Below are 20457 nucleotides of genomic sequence, written 5' to 3'. Positions count from 1 at the left end.
GGCACCTGGAGCTGGACATTCTCCAGAGTACCTGCCTCTTTCCTTCACAGTTTCTGAAACCCTTCAGCAGAAATAGCTCAGCTCTGTCCCTTCCCTTTACAGGTGGAATGTGTCCTGTGTGTTTCTCTCCTTGACTCTGCTGATCTGGCTTAAACAGATTTGCAAACTTCCCTGGACAGGAGCAAAACCCAGGAAATGCAACTTAACTCTTCTGCCAATTTAACCCTCCAAATGTATCAGAGGCCCTCTCCTGAGCTGCTCCCTTCTCTTTCTTGCTCTTCATCCAATCCCAAGCCAGTGTGTTAGGACTGGAGCCGTGGTATGGTAGGGGCCTGGAGCATCTCTCTTACAGGGAGAGGCTGAGACCCTGGGGGTGTTGAGCCTGGAGAAGAGCAGCCCCAGAGGGGGTCTGAGCAATGCTCAGCAACAGCTAAAGGGTGGGGGGCAAGAGGCTGGGGCCAGACTCTGCTCAGTGGTGCCCAGGGACAGGCCAAGGGGCACTGAGCACAAACTGGAACCCAGGAGGATCCATCTGAACAGGAGGAGAAAGTTGTTTGGTGTGAAGGTGCTGGAGGCCTGGAGCAGGCTGCCCAGAGAGGTTGTGGAGTCTCCTTGTGTGGTGAGCTTCCAACCCCCCTGGGCATTGTGCTGCTGGGCAAGCTGCTGTGGGTGCCCTGCTAGAGCAGGGGCTTGGACTGGATGAGCTCCAGAGATCTCCACATCTCCTTCCCACCCCCACCATGCTGGGATTCCATGATTCTTCCTTGAGCTTTTAGGAAGCCTTAAACCTCTGGTAAAGGCTTTTTCCTTGGACTCTAAGGCCAGGCCATGCAGTCCTGTGACCTTGTAAACATCCCTTCCACTCTTAATATAGCACTAAGAGCTCCTTCTGCAGCATTGCACAAGGGAAGACCAGAGGTGTGCAATTAAGAGGTGTGCCAGGCACAGCACAGCCCCTCCTTAGATGTCTGACTTCCAGCCTGGGGTTGCTAAAGCTGCTTGGAAGAGCTCTGAAGGGAATTTTGGCACTGGAGGATGCCTGTGTGTGTCTGTACAACAGATTACCTTCCTGAGGAGTCATGGAACCAGAGCAGCATTTCAGCTGGAGAAGGCCTTTGAGATCAAGTCTAACCGTTAAGCCAGTACTATCAAGTCCCCTGCTAAACCATGACCCTCAGCACCACATCTCCACATCTCTGCAACCCATCCAGGGATGGAGACTCCACCACTGCCTTGGGCAGCCTGGGCCAGGCTTTGACAACCATTTCAGGGAAGAAATTGTTCCTCATGGCCAACCTAAACCTCCCCTGGGGCAACTGGAGGCTATTTCCTCTTATCCTGTCACTTGTTTCTCGGGAGAAGAGACCAACCCCCACCTGGCTCCAACCTTTTTCCAGGGGGTTGTTGAGAGTGAGAAGGTCTCCCCTCAGCCTCTCAGAATTACAGAATGCATTGGGTTGGAAGGGACCCTTGAAGGTCATCTTGTCCAAGCCCCCTGCACTGAGCAGGGACATCTCCAACTAACTAGATCAGGCTGCGCAGGGTCACATCAGGTTTGACCTTGAATGTCTTCAGGGATGGGGCCTCAGCCACGTTCTGGGCAACCTGTTACACCTCTGGGCCTCTTCTTCTCCAGGCTGAACACCCCCAGGACCCTCAGCTGCTTCTCCCCAGCCCTGTTCTCCAGACCCTTCCCCAGCTTCGTTTCCCTTCTCTGGACTCATCTCCAGCCCCTGAAAGTCCTTCTTGGAGTGGGGGGCCCAAAAGTGGTCCCAGTACTCAAGGGGTGGCCTCATCAGTGCCCAGTACAGGGAGCCAAGTTCTCTCTGTGCTGTCTGTCTCTACAGCTTTGACCCAGGAGGGCTCTGGCTGCTGTGGCTGAGCAGCTGGAATTGGTCTGTCCCTAAGCTCTGCCTTTGAGTAGCTCTGGAGCCAAGCCTGTGATCCCTGCGTGGTCACAGCAAGTGCCCCTGTTTGGGGAGGAAGCAATTAAAGCAGCCAAGCTTGCCAGGAAGGTGAATGAAGGAGCAGCAGTCCCAGGTCTGATGACAAGCTGGGACCATTCCATGGAGACCACAGCTAGAGGCAGGGAACAGTGCTGTAGTGTCTGCAGGCTCCTGCTTCCCCTCCCTCTTCCATTTATAGCACTTCAGAAGAAAAATCCAAGGAATTGGGCTCGAGACCACAAGTTCAGAGCCAGTGGAGCTCAAGCTCTGCCAGCTGGACTGCTGTAAGTAGAGCACTGAGACCCTCTGGCTGCCTTCTCCATCGCTGGTGTGGGTTATGTGCAGTGCTCCTTTGTGTGGTGCAGGACTCAAGACCTATGTGGTGCACAAGGAAGAGAGATTTGCTTTTCCAACCTGCTGGGTTTAGTCTTTTTCCACTGGATTGCTCTCAGGAGCTGTTATTTTAATTCACAGTAAATCTTAGCAGAGCTTTTTCACTACTTCTTGAAGAGAGAGAGGAGAGAGAAGGAAGGAAGGGAAGAGAAGAGAAGAGAAGGGAAGGGAAGGGAGGAAGAGAGAGAAGAGAAGAGAAGAGAAGAGAAGAGAAGAGAAGAGATGAGAAGAGAAGAGAAGAGAAGAGAAGAGAAGAGAAGAGAAGAGAAGAGAAGAGAAGAGAAGAGAAGAGAAGAGAAGAACCTCACCTCCTGACTCTGCTCTTGCTACCAAAAGCATTGCTGGAGACAGCTTAGGTAAGAATCCCTCCAGCTGTGTTAAGACAGGAGTCTGGAGGCTTCTGTGCAGGAGCATGCCCAGCAAACACCATCTCTGCTGAGCAAGTGGCCAGTGTAGAGAGACTGAAGAGCTGCTGTTGAGGCTTTGGTCCTTTGGGGCAGAACCAGTGGAACTGCTTTCAGTTCTTGCTTTTTCAGCCCTGGCATGGGAAAGATGTTGTGAAGAGAAAAGTTTGCAGTCTGCTGAGCATTGATGTGGGGCTCTGTTGTTAATCCTGGTCACAAGTTCTGATTTGCAAAGGGGCTTCAGTGCTTTCCAGTGGGACTTGAAGGGAACTCTTCCCACACTGGGCTTCAGGCTGAGCTGATTTGTGAAGTACTTTCTGGGAGATGGCAGATCCTTCCCATAGCCTCTTCTGTTTCTGCTTGTCCTGGGTGTTTGCACTGCAAGGTGGATCTCCCTTGGGTGTCTGGGAGGCTTTGCCACAGGAGAGCCTCTCTGATTGACTGTGCAGGGGCAGGATTCTGGAGTAACATGGCAGAGGCAATAGGGAAACTGTGGTGCTGATGTATAATGGAAGTCATCTGATGGCTGAGACCTGCTTGAGAGGACTGCTTTGTGTTTGGCTTCTCACCAGCTCCAGCTCCTGTTGTGCCCTTCCTCCCCTCCTCTGTGTCCTGGGGCTGTCAGCATGGCTTCCTTGTCTGCATGGGATGGGGCAGCACTGGATAAATGTTTGTTGGAGGGGGGAAGGTGAGTTCCAAAGCAAACACTTTGTTGTCAGAACCTGCTCCTGGCTGCAGAGCTCCTTGAAGCAGCTTGGCTTGCTGAGCTGCCAAGGTGGCACTACAGGAGAGGGGTAGAAAGCTCTGCTGACCAGATCCTGCCTGTCTGCTGGTGCTGGTCCTGCTCCAGGATGGTGGCTTAAAGTCAGAGAGGTCCTGTGGGCAGCTCTGGAGTCTTGCTGTTTTCCTTAGAATATGAGGGGTGATGAAATGGAGGCTGTGGCTCCTCAGACCTGGGACAACAGCACTGAGAGGGAAAGAAACAAGCCCTGGAGAGAATTTTCTTCCTTCCTCTCTCCTGTCCCACCCTGTGGGTTTACCTCTGTGGCAGGCTGCTGCAGAGTACAGAAGGAACCTTCTGTATGTGTCACTTCTAGCAGGGCAGTGTGGAGGTGGTACCACCATGGGCTCTGTGCCCTCAGCTGGGCAAAGGCTGCCCTGCTGCAGCCCCAGCTCTGTGCTGCCCCATCCCTGCTGCAGCCCCAGCTCTGTGCTGCCCCATCCCTGCTGCAGCCCCATCCCTGCTGCAGCCCCAGCTCTGTGCTGCAGCCCCAGCTCTGCGCTGCAGCCCCAGCTCTGCGCTGCAGCCCCAGCTCTGCGCTGCAGCCCCAGCTCTGTGCTGCAGCCCCAGCTCTGTGCTGCAGCCCCAGCTCTGTGCTGCAGCCCCAGCTCTGTGCTGCAGCCCCAGCTCTGCGCTGCAGCCCCAGCTCTGTCCTGCAGCCCCAGCTCTGTGCTGCCCCATCCCTGCTGCAGCCCCAGCTCTGTGCTGCCTCATCCCTGCTGCAGCCCCAGCTCTGTGCTGCAGCCCCAGCTCTGTCCTGCAGCCCCAGCTCTGTCCTGCAGCCCCAGCTCTGTCCTGCAGCCCCAGCTCTGTCCTGCAGCCCCAGCTCTGTCCTGCAGCCCCAGCTCTGTCCTGCAGCCCCAGCTCTGTCCTGCAGCCCCAGCTCTGTCCTGCAGCCCCAGCTCTGTCCTGTCCCAGCCCTGCTGCAGCCCCAGCCAGTTCAAGCTCCTGTCCAGGGCATGCTCATGAATAACAGAATCACAGAATGGTTTGGGTTGAAGGGACCCTCAAGCTCATCCAGTTCCAACCCCCCCTGCCATGGGCAGGGACACCTCCCACCAGCCCAGGCTGCCCAAGGACTCTTTCTCTCCACTCCACTGCCTCCCTCTCCCAGTGCAAACAGGTGGGGCAGGCAGCAGTCAGGCAGAAATATCTGCTGCTGGGGAGCTGCCTTTGTGCAAGACTGAACCTATTTAAAGAATTTGCCATCAGAAAAACTTCTCTGTGTGGATTTTTTTCCCTCCAGGTCTGGAGTCTGACGTGTCCAAACCAGCACCCATCTGGTGCCCAGCTCCATGGCAGCCAGCTCATGTCTCTCCTCAAACAAACCAGAGAGTTGCAGCTTGAAATGTTCCCCAGACAGTAACCTCTTGCTGCTGCTGCTGCTGCTGCCATAGATTCTGATTTTTTTTTCCCCCCCCATAGACCTCTGAGGTTGTCAGTCAGAGACTGATTGTGCTGCTGTGTCCCACTAGGAGTGACTGCTTTGTAAACAGCCTTTAAGAAGAGGCTGAAGGGGACCTCATTGGTCTCTACAGCTCCCTGCAAGGAGGTTGAGGTGAGGAGGGGGTTGGGCAATTCTCCCTAGTCTCAGGTGATAGGAGAGGAAGTGGCCTGAAATTGTGCCAGGGGAGGGTTAGGTTGGAGATGGGGAAAAATGTCTTTGCTGCAAGAGTGGTCAGGGATTGGCACAGGCTGCCCAGGGAGGTGGTGGAGTCCCCATCCCTAGAGGTGTTCAAGAAACCTGTGGCCATGGCACTTGGGGCCATGGTTTGATGGCCAGGGTGGGGTTGGGTTGAGGGTTGACTGCATGATCTCAGAGGCCTTTTCCAACCCAAACAATTCTGTGATTCTGAGATCAATCCACATGTTGGGTGCCTTCAGTAACACAAAAGGCAGCAGAAGTGGCTCAGTCTAAGTTATTTCCTCTTGTGCTGTTTAATATCTCCCCTTTGAGACTCCTTCTCAGGGTCTCATGGAGTGGCTGTCAGTGTTGGGTAACTGCAGAGAGGAGGTGGATTTGCTGTTGGAGCACTGGCACAGGGAGGGGATTCTGCCCCTCTGCTGTGCTCTGCTTAGACCTTCCCTGCAGTGCTGGGGCAGCTCTGGAGTGCTCAGCACAGCACAGACAGGGACCTGGTGGAGCAGGGCCAGAGGAGGCCACAGCAGTGCTGGCAGGGCTGGAAGCTCTCTGCTGGGAGGCCAGGCTGAGAGAGTTGGGGTTGTGCAGCCTGGAGAAGAGAAGGCTCCAGGGAGACCTTCTGGTGGCCTTTTGGTGCTTCAAGGGCTGATCAGAAAGCTGGGGACAGACTTTTTCTCAGGGCCTGTTGTGACAGGACAAGGGGTGAGATTTTGAAACTAAGAGAGATTCTGAGTGGAGAAAAGGGAAAAATGTTTGACACTGCGGGTGGTGAGAGCCTGGCTTGGGTTGCCCAGAGAGGTGAGAGCTGCCCCATGCCTGGAACCATTCCAGGTCAGGTTGTTCGGTGCTCTGAGCAACCTGCTCTAGCTGCAGATGGCCCTGCTGAATGTAGAGGGGTTGGGCTGGATGACCTTCAAAGGTCTTTTCCAACCCAAAGCAGTCTGTGGCTCTGTAGCACAGGGGGAAGGAGCTGTAGAGCTGAGCATCAAGTATGCTCTTTGTAGTCTGGACCAAGGCCCTGCTGCTTGGGAGCACTGGGACCTTCTTCTCTGTTAACAGGCTGTAAATATCTGGAGAAGACATCCCCAGGTGCTGCCTTTCTGGGGAGCAGTGATGGTGAATTAGTGAGAAGCTGGACACAACCCAGGCTTGAAGGGAGTTTTTAATCTGGTGAGCAGCCAGGGCTTCTGTGGAGCATGTTGGAACCTGCAGAGTTGGGCAGGAGTGGGAAATGCTAACATGAAGAATAATCCAATGGGACAGTAGGCCCATGGGAAGGTCATGTCCATAGCAAAAGCAAAATGTCAGAGAGCTAAGGGAGAGGGAGGAGACCAGCCTGGGCTGCTGGGCAGGGGAGGTTCTTACCTTGCTTCTTTCCTCTTGCTGCACACTAATCTTTGATCCCATGGTGTAATGGCTTTGGCTGATCTTCCTTCCCTGCTGCAGCAGAAGTTTGTGTGTCTTGGCAGAGGATTCCCTTCCCAACTTTGTGTTTAGGGGCTTTGGTTCTAGCACTTGAACATTTCATCTCTGAGCAGTGTGAGCTTCAAGGCTGTGCTAGGTGCAAATTGCACCATGTGCCACAGAATCACAGAATGTTGAGGTTGGAAGGGACCTCTGGAGATGGAGCCCAAGCCCCCTGCTAAAGCAGAATCACCCAGGGCAGGTCACACAGGAACACATCCAGGTGGGGCTGAAAAGTCTCCAGAGAAGGAGACTCCACAACCTCTCTGGGCACTCCAGCCCCAGTGCCCCTTGTGCTGTCCTTGGCCATCCCTGAGCAGAGCCTGGCTCCAGCCCTGCACATCTGCATCCCCAGCAATGAGGGCAGCCCTCAGGCTCCTCTGCTCCAAGCCCCAGCTCCCTCAGCCTGGCCTCACAGGAGATCTTCCACTGCCTGCAGCAGCTCTGTGGCTCTGTGCTGGACTCTCTCAAGCAGTTCCCTGAGGTCCTTCTTGAACTGAGGGGCCCAGAACTGGACACAATATTCCAGATGCAGGTATCCTTTGGTAATGCTCTCTTGTGGCAGCTGAACTGCTGCTTGTGATGGTTTTTCTTTTTGTTTTCTTCCCCCTGAACATTTTTGCTGGTATTAAGATTTAACTGCAAGTTTGGACTGGAGTGAGGTAAGAAATATGAACAGAAATATGGACAGGGAATAGGTTCTGCTTTTGGCAGGGCTGCACTGGCAGTCATGGTGGATGGTTGGACCTGGTGATTCACAGATTGCATTAGGCTGGAAGAGATCCTCAAAGGTGATCTTGTCCAAGCCCTTGCAGTCAGCAGGGACACCTCCAGCTAGATCAGGCTGCCCAGGACCACAGCAAGTCTGATCTTGAATGTCTTCAGGGGCAGGGCCTCAACCCCCTTCCTGGGCAGCCTGTTCCAGTCTCTCCCCACCCTCACTGTGCAGAACTTCCTCCTGATGTCCAACCTAACTCTGCCTGCTCCAGTTTCAAACCATTGTCCCTTGTCCTATCCCCACAGCCCTTCTGAACAGTCCCTCCCCAGGGATGGCAACTCCACCACTGCCCTGGGCAGCCTGGTCCAGGGCTTGACAACCCTTCTGGTTCCTCATGTCCAGCTTAAATCTCTACTGCAACTTGGGGCTGTTCCTCTCATCCTGTTACTTGTTCCTTGGGAGAAGAAACCAGCCCCTTCCTCACTCCAGCCTCCTTTCAGGGAGTTGCAGAGAGCAATGAGGTCTCCACTCAGCCTCTTCTTCTCCAGGCTGAACTACCCTAGGTCCCTCAGCTGCTCCTCCCCAGCCCTGTTCTCCAGACCCTTCCCCAGCTTGGTTGCCCTTCTCTGGAGCTGCTCCAGTCCTCAATGTCCTTCTTGCAGTGAGGGACCCAAATCTGACCCCAGTATTCAAGCTGTGGCCTCACCAGTGCTGAGCACAGGGGACAGTTCCTGCCCTGCTCCTGCTGCCCACACCATTGCTGATCCAGACCAGGCTGCTGGTGGCCTTCTTGGACACCTAGGCACAGATTTAGTTGCTGTTGACCAACACTCCCAAGCCCTCTTCCACCAGGCAGCTTTCCAAGCACTCTTCCCCAAGAAGGCACACCAGGATTGTCCCTGGTTCCATCCAGGTTGTGCTGAGGAGCAGAGTGCAGAAGCCAGGTCCGTGAGTGAGCAGGAGGTGTTTTAGTTTCAGTGCAGTGTGCCCAGACAGAGCTGATTTGCAGTAACCAGATTAGGGATTTGGCTGGCAGCCCTTGGGAGGTTTCTCTTGGTGTGTAATGGGATTAGAAGGGAGATGTGACAATGGAGAGCTCACAGAAATGAAATTGGGTTGCCTCTGGCTGTTGCAGACCTTTGCCTTGTACCACCTAACATCATTTCTTTGTTAAACATGTTCCCAATTAAATGGAGAAGTGGCAATTAAGAGCAATATTGTCATCTGCTCCCTGGGGATGTGCAGTTCAGAATGGACCTCACCTCTTGCTTGCCTGCCTTTGAGAGGAGACTTGGGGGTGGTTTTGTGCCTCCTGCAGATAAGCAATGTCCCTTTCTGCTGAGCTCTTGCCCCTGTGTGTGTGACCTCAATCAGATCAGGGCTGCTTCTCTGCCAGGGCTGTGTGGGGTGGTGCAGCAGCACCATGATGTAAAGCTCAGAGGGACACACCTCCTTTAAACTGTCCTGCTGGCTTTGCTCTGTGCTCTCTGCTGGTGCAGAGCACAGCACCAGCAGGATGCTCCACAACTTTATCCAGGGCCAGGAGCCCTCAGTGGCTTAAAAGATTTTCTTCAGTAGAGAAACCCAATTCTGTTTCCAGAATTGCTTCTTGACTGTGTTTTGGTTTGTTTTGTTTTCCAGGGTCTGACTTTTCCTCTGTGCCTTTCTGAGTATCTCTGTTGCAAGGATGCCTCACATGAACCACTCCATGATGTCAGCCACACATCCTCCTGAACATCAGCACTCAACAGCAGCCCCAGCACATGGCCATGGATCTGGCATGATGGTAAGTGGCAGAGTTATTATTAAGAGAATTAATTAACCAGAGAGCTTTGGGGCTGTGATTCAAAGTGACTTGATATGGTGAGACCTCACCTGGAATATTGTATCCAGTGTTGGGCTCCCCAGTTCAAGAGGGACAGGGATCTGCTGGAGAGAGTCCAAGGGAGGGCTACCAGGATGCTGAAGGGCCTGGAGCACTGCCTGTGAGGAGAGGCTGAGAGCCCTGGGGCTGTGCAGTCTGGAGAGGAGAAGGCTGGGAGGGATCTGATCAATGTCTATCAATAGCTGAGGGCTGGGGGTCAGGAGGGAGGGGACAGGGCCAGGCTCTGCTCAGTTGTGTCCTGGGATAGAACAAGGAACAATGGATGGAAACTCCAGCACAGGAGGTTCCACCTCAACAGGAGGAGAAACTTCTTGACTGTGAGGGTCACAGAGCACTGGAACAGGCTGCCCAGAGAGGTTGTGGAGTCTCCTTCTCTGGAGTCTTTCCAGCCCCATCTGGATGTGTTCCTGTGTGACCTGTGCTGGATTCTATGGTCCTGCTCTGGCAGGGGGGAGGTTGGACTTGATCTTTGGAGGTCCCTTCCAACCCCTAACATCCTGTGAGCCTGTGATATCTGATTCTTGAGGATGGGAAGTTCAGCTTGGCTTTGGAAGGCATAGAATCATAGAGTCATGGAATGAGCTTTAAAGGTCATCCAGCTCACCCCCACTGCAGTCAGCAGGGACAGCTACAGCTAGAGCAGATTGCTCAGAGCCCCAAACAACCTCAGCTGGAATGGTTCTAGGGATGGGCAGCTCTCACCTCTCTGGGCAGCCTGGGACAGGGTCTCTTCACCCTCAGTGTCAAACATTTCTTCCTTCTCTCTATTCTGAATCTCCCTCTTTTAGTTTCAAACCATCACCCCTTGTCCTGTCATGGCAGGGGCTGCTTGAAGGTTTGTCCTCATCTTTCTTACAGGCCCTTTTTGAGCACAGAATGATAGAATCACAGAATGGTTTGGGTGGAAAGGGACCTTAAAGATCACCTAGTTCCAGTCCCCCTGCCATGGGTAGGGACACCTTCCACTAGCCCAGGTTGCCCAAGGCCTCACATTCATGCTCAAGGCATGAATCAGTCCAGTGTCAAACACAGACCCCATTGTGGCTTTTCTGGAATGAAGGAGTGGCATGAGGTGCTGGGCACCTTGAGCTGGAGTGGCAGCAGGGAGCCTCCCTTTGCCTAAGGAGTGCTAGGGAGAAGCCAAGGGTTTATGGGGACAAGTTACTGCTGGGGAGATGCCCACTGGGCTCCAGAAGAAAATGTTTCCCCATGAGCACAGCTGGAGACTGTGGGACCCCACTTGGAGCTCTGTGTCCAGTTCTGGAACTGCTGTTACAAGAAAGATCTGGAGGTGCTGGATCCCAGAGAAGGGCCATGAGGATGAGCAGAGGGCTGGAGGTGTCTGCTGTGAGGACAGCCTGGGAGAGTTGGGGTTGTGCAGTCTGGAGAGGAGAAGGCTCTGAGGAGACCTTCTTGTGGCCTTCCAGTATCTGAAGGGAGCTACAAGAAAGCTGGGGAGGGACTTTTGAGGGTGTCAGGGAGTGACAGGACTGGGGGGAATGGAACAAAACTAGAAATGGGGAGATTCAGATTGGATGTCAGGAAGAAGTTCTTCCCCATGAGGGTGGTGAGACACTGGCACAGGTTGCCCAGGGAGGTGGTGGAAGCCTCATCCCTGGAGGTTTTTGCAGCCAGGCTGGATGTGGCTGTGAGCAACCTGCTGTGGTGTGAGGTGTCCCTGGCCATGGCAGGGGGTTGGAAGTGGATGAGCCTTGGGGTCCCTTCCAGCCCTGACAATTCTGTGAATCTGTGACTGGAATCATCTGCCAAGGGAAGCAGTGGAGTCCCCAACATGAGTTTAAGACTCCTCTTGCCAGGGTGCTGGGCCAGCTCCTTCCAGCTCTGCTGTGACCCAGAAAGGTTGGAGCAGATGATCCTTGAGGTCCCTTCCAATCTGGCATTCTGAGATTCTGTTTTCTTGCAACAACCTTTCCAGCAGCCAGCCTGGTGTCTGCTCTGCAGCCAGCTAAAGGCAGAAGTGCCAAGAGAGCAAGGAACAGGGGAGGCTGCAGCTCCCCATGCTGCACCACCAGGGTGGTGTCAGCAATGGCTGTGACTGGCACAGGGAGCCCTGCACACTGCTCTGATGGGTTGTGCTGACCTGCAGGGGACCAGCTCTGGGCCTTTTGCCACCTGAACTTTAAGGGAACTTTGCTCACTTGGGGGAGCAAAGTGCTGCCAGGGCTCTTGGCCACGTTGGTGCTGGGGCTGTGTTGGTCCTGCTCTGCTTGCTTGGGTTCCAACCAGCTCAGACTTGTGCTTGCTGGCAGCACTGCAGCTCTGCAGAGAGCCTGGCCAGGGTGTCCATGGAGATGACCCTGGGAGCTGTGTTTGTGTGGCCAGTTCTAGAGACTTTTCCAGCTTTTCTCCCCTTTTCTAATGATTACAAACATGACAAATCAGGAGAGACAGGGACCTACTGGAGAGTGTCCAGCAGAGGCTGGGGGACTTGAACATCTCTGCTGGGAACAAAGACAGCCCTGGAGAAGAGAAAGCTGAGAGGGGATCTGATCAATGTCTGTGAATAGCTGAGGGGTGGGGGTCAGGAGGAAGGGGCCAGGCTCTTTTGGATGATGCCCAATGATAGGACAAGGAACAACAGATACAAGCTGGAACCCAGGAGGTTCCACCTCAGCATGAGGAGAAACTTCTTTGGTGTGAGGGTGCTGGAGGCCTGGAGCAGGCTGCCCAGAGAGGTTGAGGAGCCTCCTTCTCTGGAGACTTCCAACCCCCCCTTGCCACTGTGATCCTGGGCAAGCTGCTGTGGGTGCCAGTGACAGGACAAGGGGCACTGGGGGCAAGCTGGAGCAGAGGAGGTGCCATGGGAAAAGAAGGGAAAACTTTGTCACTGTGAGGGTGCTGGAGACCTGGAGCAGGCTGCCCAGAGAGGTTGTGGAGTCTCTTTCTCTGGAGACTTTCAAGACCTGCCTGGATGTGTTCCTGGGTGACCTGCCCTGGGTGACCCTGCTCTGGCAGGGCGATTGGACTGGATGAGCTCTGGAGGATCCTTTCAATCCCTACCATTCCATGATTCTGTGACTGTTAGTGGTTAAACTCTGAAGGGGAGGCAGACACTGAGCATTTCCACTCCAGGGGAGGAGATGGTCAGGAGTTACTTTGCACTGCCTAAAGCAGTGGAACCAGAGCAGCTTTAGCCTTGTCTCCCTTGTGTGTGGTACACTGCATTTGCTGGAGAGTTTCTTTGAGTCTCTCTGTTGGCCAACTGGAATGATCTAAGTTCTTGTGACAATTCAAACCGCTTTGCTGAGTCTTGTGGGGTGAGTTCCATCTCAGGATGAGCTTATTCAGGCTGCAGAGCTGGGCCCAAGCCAACCTCATGAAGTTCAACAAGACCAAGTGCAAGGTCCTGCAGCTGGGTCGGGACAATTCTAGGTACTGATACAGGCTGGGCAGGGACTGGCTGGAGAGCAGCCCTGAGGAGAGGGACTTGGGGGTGCTGGGGGAGGAGAAGCTCAGCAGGAGCCAGCAGTGAGCACTTGCAGCCCAGAGAGCCAAGCAGAGCCTGGGCTGCAGCAGGAGAAGTGTGGCCAGCAGGGCCAGGGAGGAGATTCTCCCCCTCTGCTCCACTCTGCTGAGACCACTCCTGGAGCTCTGTGTCCAGTTCTGGAGCCTCTGTTCCAAGAGGGATCTGGAGGTGCTGGAAGGTGTCCAGAGAAGGGCCACAAGGATGAGCAGAGGGCTGGAGCTGCTCTGCTCTGGAGACAGCCTGAGAGAGTTGGGGTTGTGCAGTCTGGAGAGGAGAAGGCTCTGAGGAGACCTTCTTGTGGCCTTCCAGTATCTGAAGGGAGCTACAAGGAAGCTGGGGAGGGACTTCTTGGGGTGTCAGGGAGTGACAGGACTGGGGGGAATGGAACAAAGCTGGAAATGGGGAGATTCAGACTGGATGTGAGGAAGAAGTTCTCACCCATGAGGGTGGTGAGACACTGGCACAGGTTGCCCAGGGAGGTGGTGGAAGCCTCATCCCTGGAGGTTTTTGCAGCCAGGCTGGATGTGGCTGTGAGCAACCTGCTGTGGTGTGAGGTGTCCCTGCCCATGGCAGGGGAATGGAACTGGATGAGTCTTGAGCCCTAACAATTCTGTGATTCTATGATCTTGGTGTTCTTTCTGTTCTGGGCAGGCAATGACTTTCCACTTCAGCTATGAGAATGTGCCATTGCTGTTTTCTGGACTTACCATCAATTCTCCTGGAGGTCAGTAAAACTCCTGTCCAAGAAGTTTGCAGGTGATGAATGTTTCAGGAATTGCCTTGCTGTTCAGGACCACTGAAAAGAGGAGGGAAGATGTTTGTGTGAGCCTTAATTGGCATCTGTGGGGTGAAAGGAGAAAAAAAAAAGATGTTTGAATATGTTGAGAAGTTGCCTGGTCTTACTAGCAGAAGTGATTTCTGCCTTCACTTCAGGGGGGACATTCTGGTGACTGTGTGACCTCAGCTCACCCTCAGCACCCGTCCAGGGGTGCCAGCCGTGGGCTGTGCAAGGGGGAGGTGGCTGCTGAGTCAGAAGCTGCCTCTTCTGCCACCTTTGGAAGGAAACCTCTTTTGCTGCATGGGTACAAGAATGTCTCCTCTCCTGTCAGAAATGGCTGGGGCCTTCGTGGCTGTCTTCTTCCTGGCCATGTTCTATGAGGGGCTGAAGATCGCCCGGGAGTGCCTGCTGCGCAAGTCCCAGGTCAGCATTCGCTACAACTCCATGCCAGTGCCAGGGCCCAACGGCACCATCCTGATGGAGACTCACAAGACTGTAGGGTAAGAAGCTCCTCTGCAAGCCTGTTGACTGTGTCCACTTCTGGTGCCCCCAGCACAAGGACATACAAGTGTTGGAGAGGGTGCAGAGGAGGCCATGAAGATGACCAGAGGAATGGAGAACTTCCCTCATGGGGACCGGCTGGGAGAGTTGGGGCTGTTCAGCCTGTACAAGAGAGGGCTCCAGGGAGACCTCAGAGCAGCCTTCCAATAACTGAAGGGGCTCCAGGAGAGCTGGGGAGGGACTTTGGACAAGGGCTGGGAGTGCCAGGATGAGGGAAATGGCTTTGAGCTGGGAGAGGGGAGATTGAGAGTGGAGATGAAGAAGAAATTCTTTGCAGTGAGGCTGGGGAGACACTGGAACAGGTTGCCCAGGGAGGCTGTGGCTGTCCCCTCCCTGGAGGTGTTCAAGGCCAGGCTGGATGAGGCCTTGAGCAAGCTGGGCTGGTGGGAGGTGTCCCTGCCCATGGCAGTGGGGTTGGAACTGGATGAGCTTTAAGGTCCCATCCCTGGAGGTGTTCAAGAAGCTGCAGGTATGGTGCTTCAGGATACAGTTGAGTGCTGATGGCAGTTGGGTTATGTTTGGACTCAGTGGTCTTAGAGGTCTTCTCCAGCCTCAATGACTCTCTGATTCTGTGATTTTCCCACCCACGCCCCATGGATGCTGACTGTTCTGTGTGGGCTTTGTGTTCCCAGGCAGCAGATGCTGAGCTTCCCTCACCTCCTGCAGACTGTCCTGCACATCATTCAGGTGGTGGTCAGTTACTTCCTGATGCTGATCTTCATGACCTACAACGGGTACCTGTGTATCGCGGTGGCCGCGGGGGCAGGCACAGGCTACTTCTTCTTCAGCTGGAAGAAGGCTGTTGTGGTGGACATCACAGAGCACTGCCATTAACCCCAGGCTGCCCAGGAACTTCTCCACCCCACTGCCCTCCTGAAGCACAGTCATCACCAGGACTGGATCATTCCTCAGCTGAAAGAGAAAAATCATCTGGAGTTCAGCACCAGGTTCCTAGCTGGGCTGTAGGGATGTGAGGAGCTGGGGGGGAGGAGCTGCTCCTCCTTGCTGCAGGCTGGCAGCAAGGTTGACTCTTGGAGGGGGGTCCCATGGTTGCCATTCTTGGCTAGGATTTGCTTTATTCTTAGATTTATGCTGTGATTGAAATTAGTTGGCTGACAGCAATGTAGGAAATCTTCTTTTACAGGAAAACTCTTTTTATTTTTCAATGGGAAATGCTCAGCTGTGAGGGTTTGATGAAGAGTAGGGAAAGAGCCAAGCTGGCAGTGGAGCCTTCATGTGCCAGTGGCTGCTCTGATTGGACTTTTTCTCATGTGTACATAATGCCAGGGGAGGACATCTCCTGGTGTTGTGCTTTTGGGGCCAGTGATGCCTTCTGATGCAGGAGGACTCAGCCTCTGAAGAAGATTTGGTGCTGCACATCAGACATGCTCAGGTGTGTCCTGACAAGGGAGTACCTTGACCCCCAGGTATGTGGCCCAGGGGCTGTAGGTGAGTCTGTCCCCCAAGCCGTCAGGGTTTGGTGAGTGCTGTTCATCTTCTGATGCAGCTGGCAGCTTTACCCAGCTCCAGTGACAATGTTGGTAATCATGGAAATGGAGCAGACAGAGGACAGCAATCATGTAACCATGGGGCAGAAAGGTTTTCCCTAACCCACTCCAAGCTGCAGTTATTTCATGCTGAGCTGCACCTGGCTGGACCTAGAGCTAGAGATTTGGTTGAGTAAAAGGAGTTCTGTAAATGAGGCAAGAGCTGAGTAGTGATTTCACGCCACAAAAGGTGAAAGTGGCTGAAGAGGGCATCCCCTGGTCGAGGTGAAGGAAGTGAAACATCCCTGTGCCTGTGAAGGAGAGCTCTGGAGAAGAGAAGAAAGAAAAGACAGGACTGCAGCAGCCTTCTGTGCCCTCTGGTGACACCTGGAGCAGCTTGGGCTGATGACAAAGCATTCCTGACCCAGGTGACTCCTCTTTGTCTTAAGAATCATGCTGTGACCATGCCAGCTGGGAGCTGCAGGAGTTACAGTGCCAGTGGTGCATAAGTGTTGCAGCAGAACTTCCCATTGAGTGCTGGCAGCTCTACTCATGGCACAGGCACGAGGGGCTGTGACATGGCAGAGCCAGCTGCCTGCCTGCCTGAAGCCCAGAGCATGCCTGGGGGGCTTTAGGGAGCAGTTTTGCTGTGGCATCTTCTTGTTAAAGTGCTGCTTCTGTAGGGTGTGGTGCAAATCTGGAGCTCAGGGTTCCCACTTTGTGTCTGCTGCTGGCAGAGAGGGAAGTCAGTGGCATTTTCAGGCACCACTTCCAGGCTGGGGCTGATGGCTGGGATGTGCCATGAGAACAAGGGAATGCTGAGTTTGCAGCATCTGGGCAGTGCTGTGGCAGTTTTGTGTCCAGAGATGGTGCCAGGTGCCCTGTCAGCAGTAGCTGTGCCAGGAGCTGATCTTTGTGAGGAGGAGTTGCAATTCTTGAGCCTTACAGGCCGAGGCTCGTCCCTGGGCACGTGTGTCCTTCACTGTGCTGATGCCACCAGACCAGCTCAGAGCCCACCCCTCATCCTTCCACCCTCCTGGAAAGGCAGCAGGAAATCTGTTAGTGCCACCAGCAGCATCCTGACTTGCACCACTGGGGTCAGCTGCCCAGGGCTGATGCCAGCTGCTTGTTTGGACATCTGATTTTCTTTGGGCAGGGCAAAATAGAGAGTCTAAGGAGAGGAGTCAAAAGCAGGCTCAGGTTGCTAAGGAGCTTCTTTCTGTAGCAAATTTGTATCTGGGTGGAAGAAGGAAAGTTATTTTCATGGAAAAATTGTAGCCACCTCCTGATGAGAGATAGGAAAAGCTCTTCCCCAGCCTGATCTCTGACAGGAGCTGGGGTTGTGACCAGCTGCAGAGGACCTGCTGATGCCTTCACTGCCTCTGCCACCAACTCACTCTTCAGTGGCCTCTGAGCAGTGGCTCCTGGCTGTGAGAGTGGGAGACAGAGCCTGGGATGGCTGCAGGAGCTGTGAGGACACTGCAGTGCCTGGCACAGAGAGCTGCAGCAGGTCAGTGCTGGAGCTGCTTGTGTCTTGTGAAAGCTGAAAGCACAGGGGCTTGGTCCCTCAGGAGCTCAGAGCCCACCTGGCCAATGCTGCTCTGCTGGGTTCCTCCTGAAGGAGCTGCAGTTGTTGCAGGGGTGTCTGACTGTAGGGCACAGTCAGGGTGGCTCTGTGTGGTGACAGCAGTTACTGCCCAGAGCTCTTGGCTGTGTCTTCCTCTGGAACACAGCCTCTGCTTGGCCTCATCTTCTTGCTGTCACCTTTTAGCTTAGCCACCCAGGCTTGTGTTCAAGTAACCAGACCTGGATTCTCTGATTGAAGTACCCCGAGGTGATGACTTGGAGATCAGGCAGTGGCTGTGGCTTTACAACACAACTTGAGTTCTCTGTTAGCTCTCCTGCCTCACCTACATGTAGCATCTGTGCCCCCTAAGGATGAGAGGCTGTCTTCAGAGAGTCACCTCCTGCCCATGCTCATGCAGGAGAAGGGGAGAGGAAGGTAGCAGTGGCCTAGAAGTGGTCACCTGGGGAGCAGGAACCTGGGCAGAAGAATCCCAGGTGTCCTGCAAGCACCTCAGCTCTCTTCCAGCAACCTGGAATAATGATAGTTGGGCAGTACTGGAGTTAGAAATGGGAGCCCAGGCTGGGCTCTGGGGAGAGGTGCACGAGGGAGGGTCTGAAGGGAAAGTGGTTAAGGAGAGAAGGTGGAGGGCTATGTCCTCTCTGCTGCTGACCCTGCTGATAGAGCAAGGCTCACCTGGGAGAGGGCCAGTTCCAGTCCATGTCTTCCTGCCAGCTTTGGCCTTGCTTGCTTTTGATTCAACGTTGACAGTGCAGAGAAGCCACCTAAGTCCCTGTGTCCCAACCTCCCCTGGGCCACCAGCTGCCACCAGCTGCCATGTTCTTGGCCCAGGTTGCTGTTTGCTAGCAGAACCTGGCCTCCCTGCTGATGGCTTCTGCTGGCCCCTTCTGGTGCAGTGCCAGCTGGGTTGGAAGGTATCCAGGTAACACTAAACTTGCCTTGGGTAGTGCTTGGAGGGGATGAGGACTCTAATGACTACAAGACTTGAGTACATGAAACTCCTGTGTCCACACATGTGGTGTAGCATGCTTGGAATGTGATGTCCTTTGTGCCCTGATGCTTGGTTTCCACACCTTGTGTCTCTGGATTACAATCTTGGAAGAAGTCCTCCAAGTGCCCAGGCTGTGTTCATCAGCTGGCTTCTGTTGTGTCCCTTTTCAGTGCCTTTTCAGTTTGTCTGGAGTCAGTCCCCACCCAGTCCAGCAGGATTTCCAGTTTTGTTTACAGTGGACTGTTGGTTTTGTTCTTACTCTTGCTCTCTGTGGAGGTAACTTGTCTGATGTTACTGTGAATATCAACAATCTCCTGTATATAATTAACCAATAAATAGGTTGCATTTTACTGTGCTGAGTGTGTACACTGGGAACCATCCTCAGCTGGAGGCTGGTGCCCACTGGCACAGCTCTTCTTCCTCCTTCAGGTTGCTCTAGGGGCTGAGTGTGCATCTTGAGGGGGTTTGGGATGAGAGTGAGGAGCAGTGTCCTCTGGGCCCACCCCTGCCACCAGCAGTAAGCCCTGAAACTGCAGGAAGGGGACTGGGGGAGGTCACAGATGTGCAAGTTGCCCTTTGGGTCCAGATTCACTCACAGGGTGTGGGGAAAGCTGATGGAGAAGGGTTGGTGCCCCCCAGATCTGCTTTGCACCACAGCAAGAGGTTTTCCTCCCCCTCTACTCTGCCCTAGTGAGGCCATGCCTGGGTCCAGTTCTGAGCTCCTTAGTTCAAGGGGCACAAAAAACTACTGGAGAGAGTCCAGTGGAGAGACTACAGAGATGCTGAGGGGCCTGGAGCAGCTCTGTGGGGAGCAAAGGCTGAGAGCCCTGGGGGTGAGAGCCTGGAGAAGAGCAGCCCCAGAGGGGAGCTGAGCAATGCTCAGCAACAGCTAAAGGAGGGGGTGGGGGGCAAGAGGCTGGGGCCAGACACCTCTCAGTGGTGCCCAGGGACAGGACAAGGGGCAATGGGCACACACTGAAACCCAGGAGGTTCCTTCTGAACAGGACAGAAAACATCTTTCCTGTGGTGGTGCTGGAGGCCTGGAGCAGGCTGCCCAGAGAGGTTGTGGAGTCTCCTTGTGAGGAGAGCTTCCACCCCCCCCTGGGCATTGTGCTCCTGGGCAAGCTGCTGTGGGTGCCCTGCTTTGGCAGGGGGTTGGTCTGGATAATCTCCAGAGGTCCCTTCCAGCCCTCACCCTGCTGGGATTCTGGAATTCTCCCAAGTTAAAGCACAGGCGTTTAGGAGCTGTAGTACTGAGCCCCTCAGTGTACAGAAGCTGTCTGTGTACAGCAGGCAAATCTGGGCCTCCCTCCTGGGGTTTTCCTCTGGGTTTTATTCATCCACACAGGAGAAAGGAGAGGCTGGGTTGGGTTTTGTTCCCCTCTACAGCCAAGGGATCCTCCCAAGATGTTTCCCTGTCAGGCCTGGGGCGTGCTGGGCATGCCTGAAGAGCAGAGCAATCCCTGGTGACTCCGTGTGGTGGTGGACTGGGAAGGCAGCTCAGCTCCAGGCCACTGTGGCTTTCTCCAGTCTGAAAAGATTTAAGTTCTGTCCATTTTCCCAGCCTGACCTGAGAGCTGCTGCACCTACAACACACAAAGCATGAAGTGAAACAGGAACGTTGCTTGAAACCCGAGAGGGCAAGTGGTCAGTGTGCTGGAAGGTGGCACAGAATAATCCCAACCAGGAGCAAATAGAGTCCAGTCCCATCTCTGAACTCACACTGGTTTGGATTGAAAGGGACCTTTAAAAGTCATCTAATCAACCCCCTGGCTCCCTGCAGGACTCCTGGTGCAGGCCCCAGCTGCTGGCACCCGGCTCTGCCTACTCTGCAGGCTGGAGGGAGCAGAGCTTCTTCAACAAGCTGCTTCCTGCATGCCTCCTGCCTGCTGGGCTCCTCCAGTTGAGGGCTTTGCCTTCTCTCACCTTTGGTGGAGTGCCGTGGAATGGGGTAGGAACCACTGCTGTAAGTCAGGTACGTGCTGGTCGGGCTGGCAGAAACCAGTCTGCTCTCTGGTGACACCACCCACAAGGAAGTGGTTGGTGACCTCCGAGCCAAGCAGCAAACCCTGCCGGCAGCCACCTGGAACTCCATCCTGGGGCCACAAAGCAGCAGGGGTGACACCTCCCCAGCGCTGAGTGGAAGTGAGCCTGGTCAGTGTGCAGGGAAAAGTGCTGTCAGAGAACACAGGACGTTGCATGTCCCAGTGTCAGAACGTTCCACTGCACCCAGCTCTGCAGCTGCTCCCTCCCAAGGGCCAAGTCCACATCCTAGATGTGACAGTGATTGAATCATGGAACCTCAGACTGCTTTTGGTGGGAAGGGACCTTAAAG

General features: G+C 54.3%; 1 protein-coding gene across 1 annotated transcript; it reads left to right on the top strand.

The window, feature by feature from the left end:
* Positions 1–8998: 8998 nt before the first annotated feature.
* SLC31A1 (solute carrier family 31 member 1) lies at positions 8999–14893 on the top strand. Its single transcript, XM_054393488.1, has 5 exons — positions 8999–9138; positions 12280–12281; positions 13372–13444; positions 13830–13998; positions 14692–14893. Exons 1-5 carry the CDS (start codon positions 9036–9038, stop codon positions 14891–14893), a joined length of 549 nt encoding a protein of 182 aa, XP_054249463.1. The 5' UTR covers positions 8999–9035.
* Positions 14894–20457: the final 5564 nt, after the last annotated feature.

The sequence above is a fragment of the Indicator indicator genome, chromosome 28 (genome assembly GCF_027791375.1).
Source record: "Indicator indicator isolate 239-I01 chromosome 28, UM_Iind_1.1, whole genome shotgun sequence".
NCBI lineage: Eukaryota > Metazoa > Chordata > Aves > Piciformes > Indicatoridae > Indicator > Indicator indicator.
Note: the sequence above shows the minus strand (reverse complement) of the source record. Positions and strands in the feature narration are given on the sequence as shown.

What these genes read in the sequence shown, in the direction of transcription:
- SLC31A1 (XM_054393488.1), top strand. Translation starts at nt 9,036, where the DNA reads ATGCCTCACATGAACCACTCCATGATGTCAGCCACACATCCTCCTGAA. An exon ending in TACCATCAATTCTCCTGGAG is followed by an intron (nt 13,445 to 13,829) that starts GTCAGTAAAACT and finishes CTCTCCTGTCAG; the next exon opens with AAATGGCTGGGGCCTTCGTG. An exon ending in GAGACTCACAAGACTGTAGG is followed by an intron (nt 13,999 to 14,691) that starts GTAAGAAGCTCC and finishes TTGTGTTCCCAG; the next exon opens with GCAGCAGATGCTGAGCTTCC.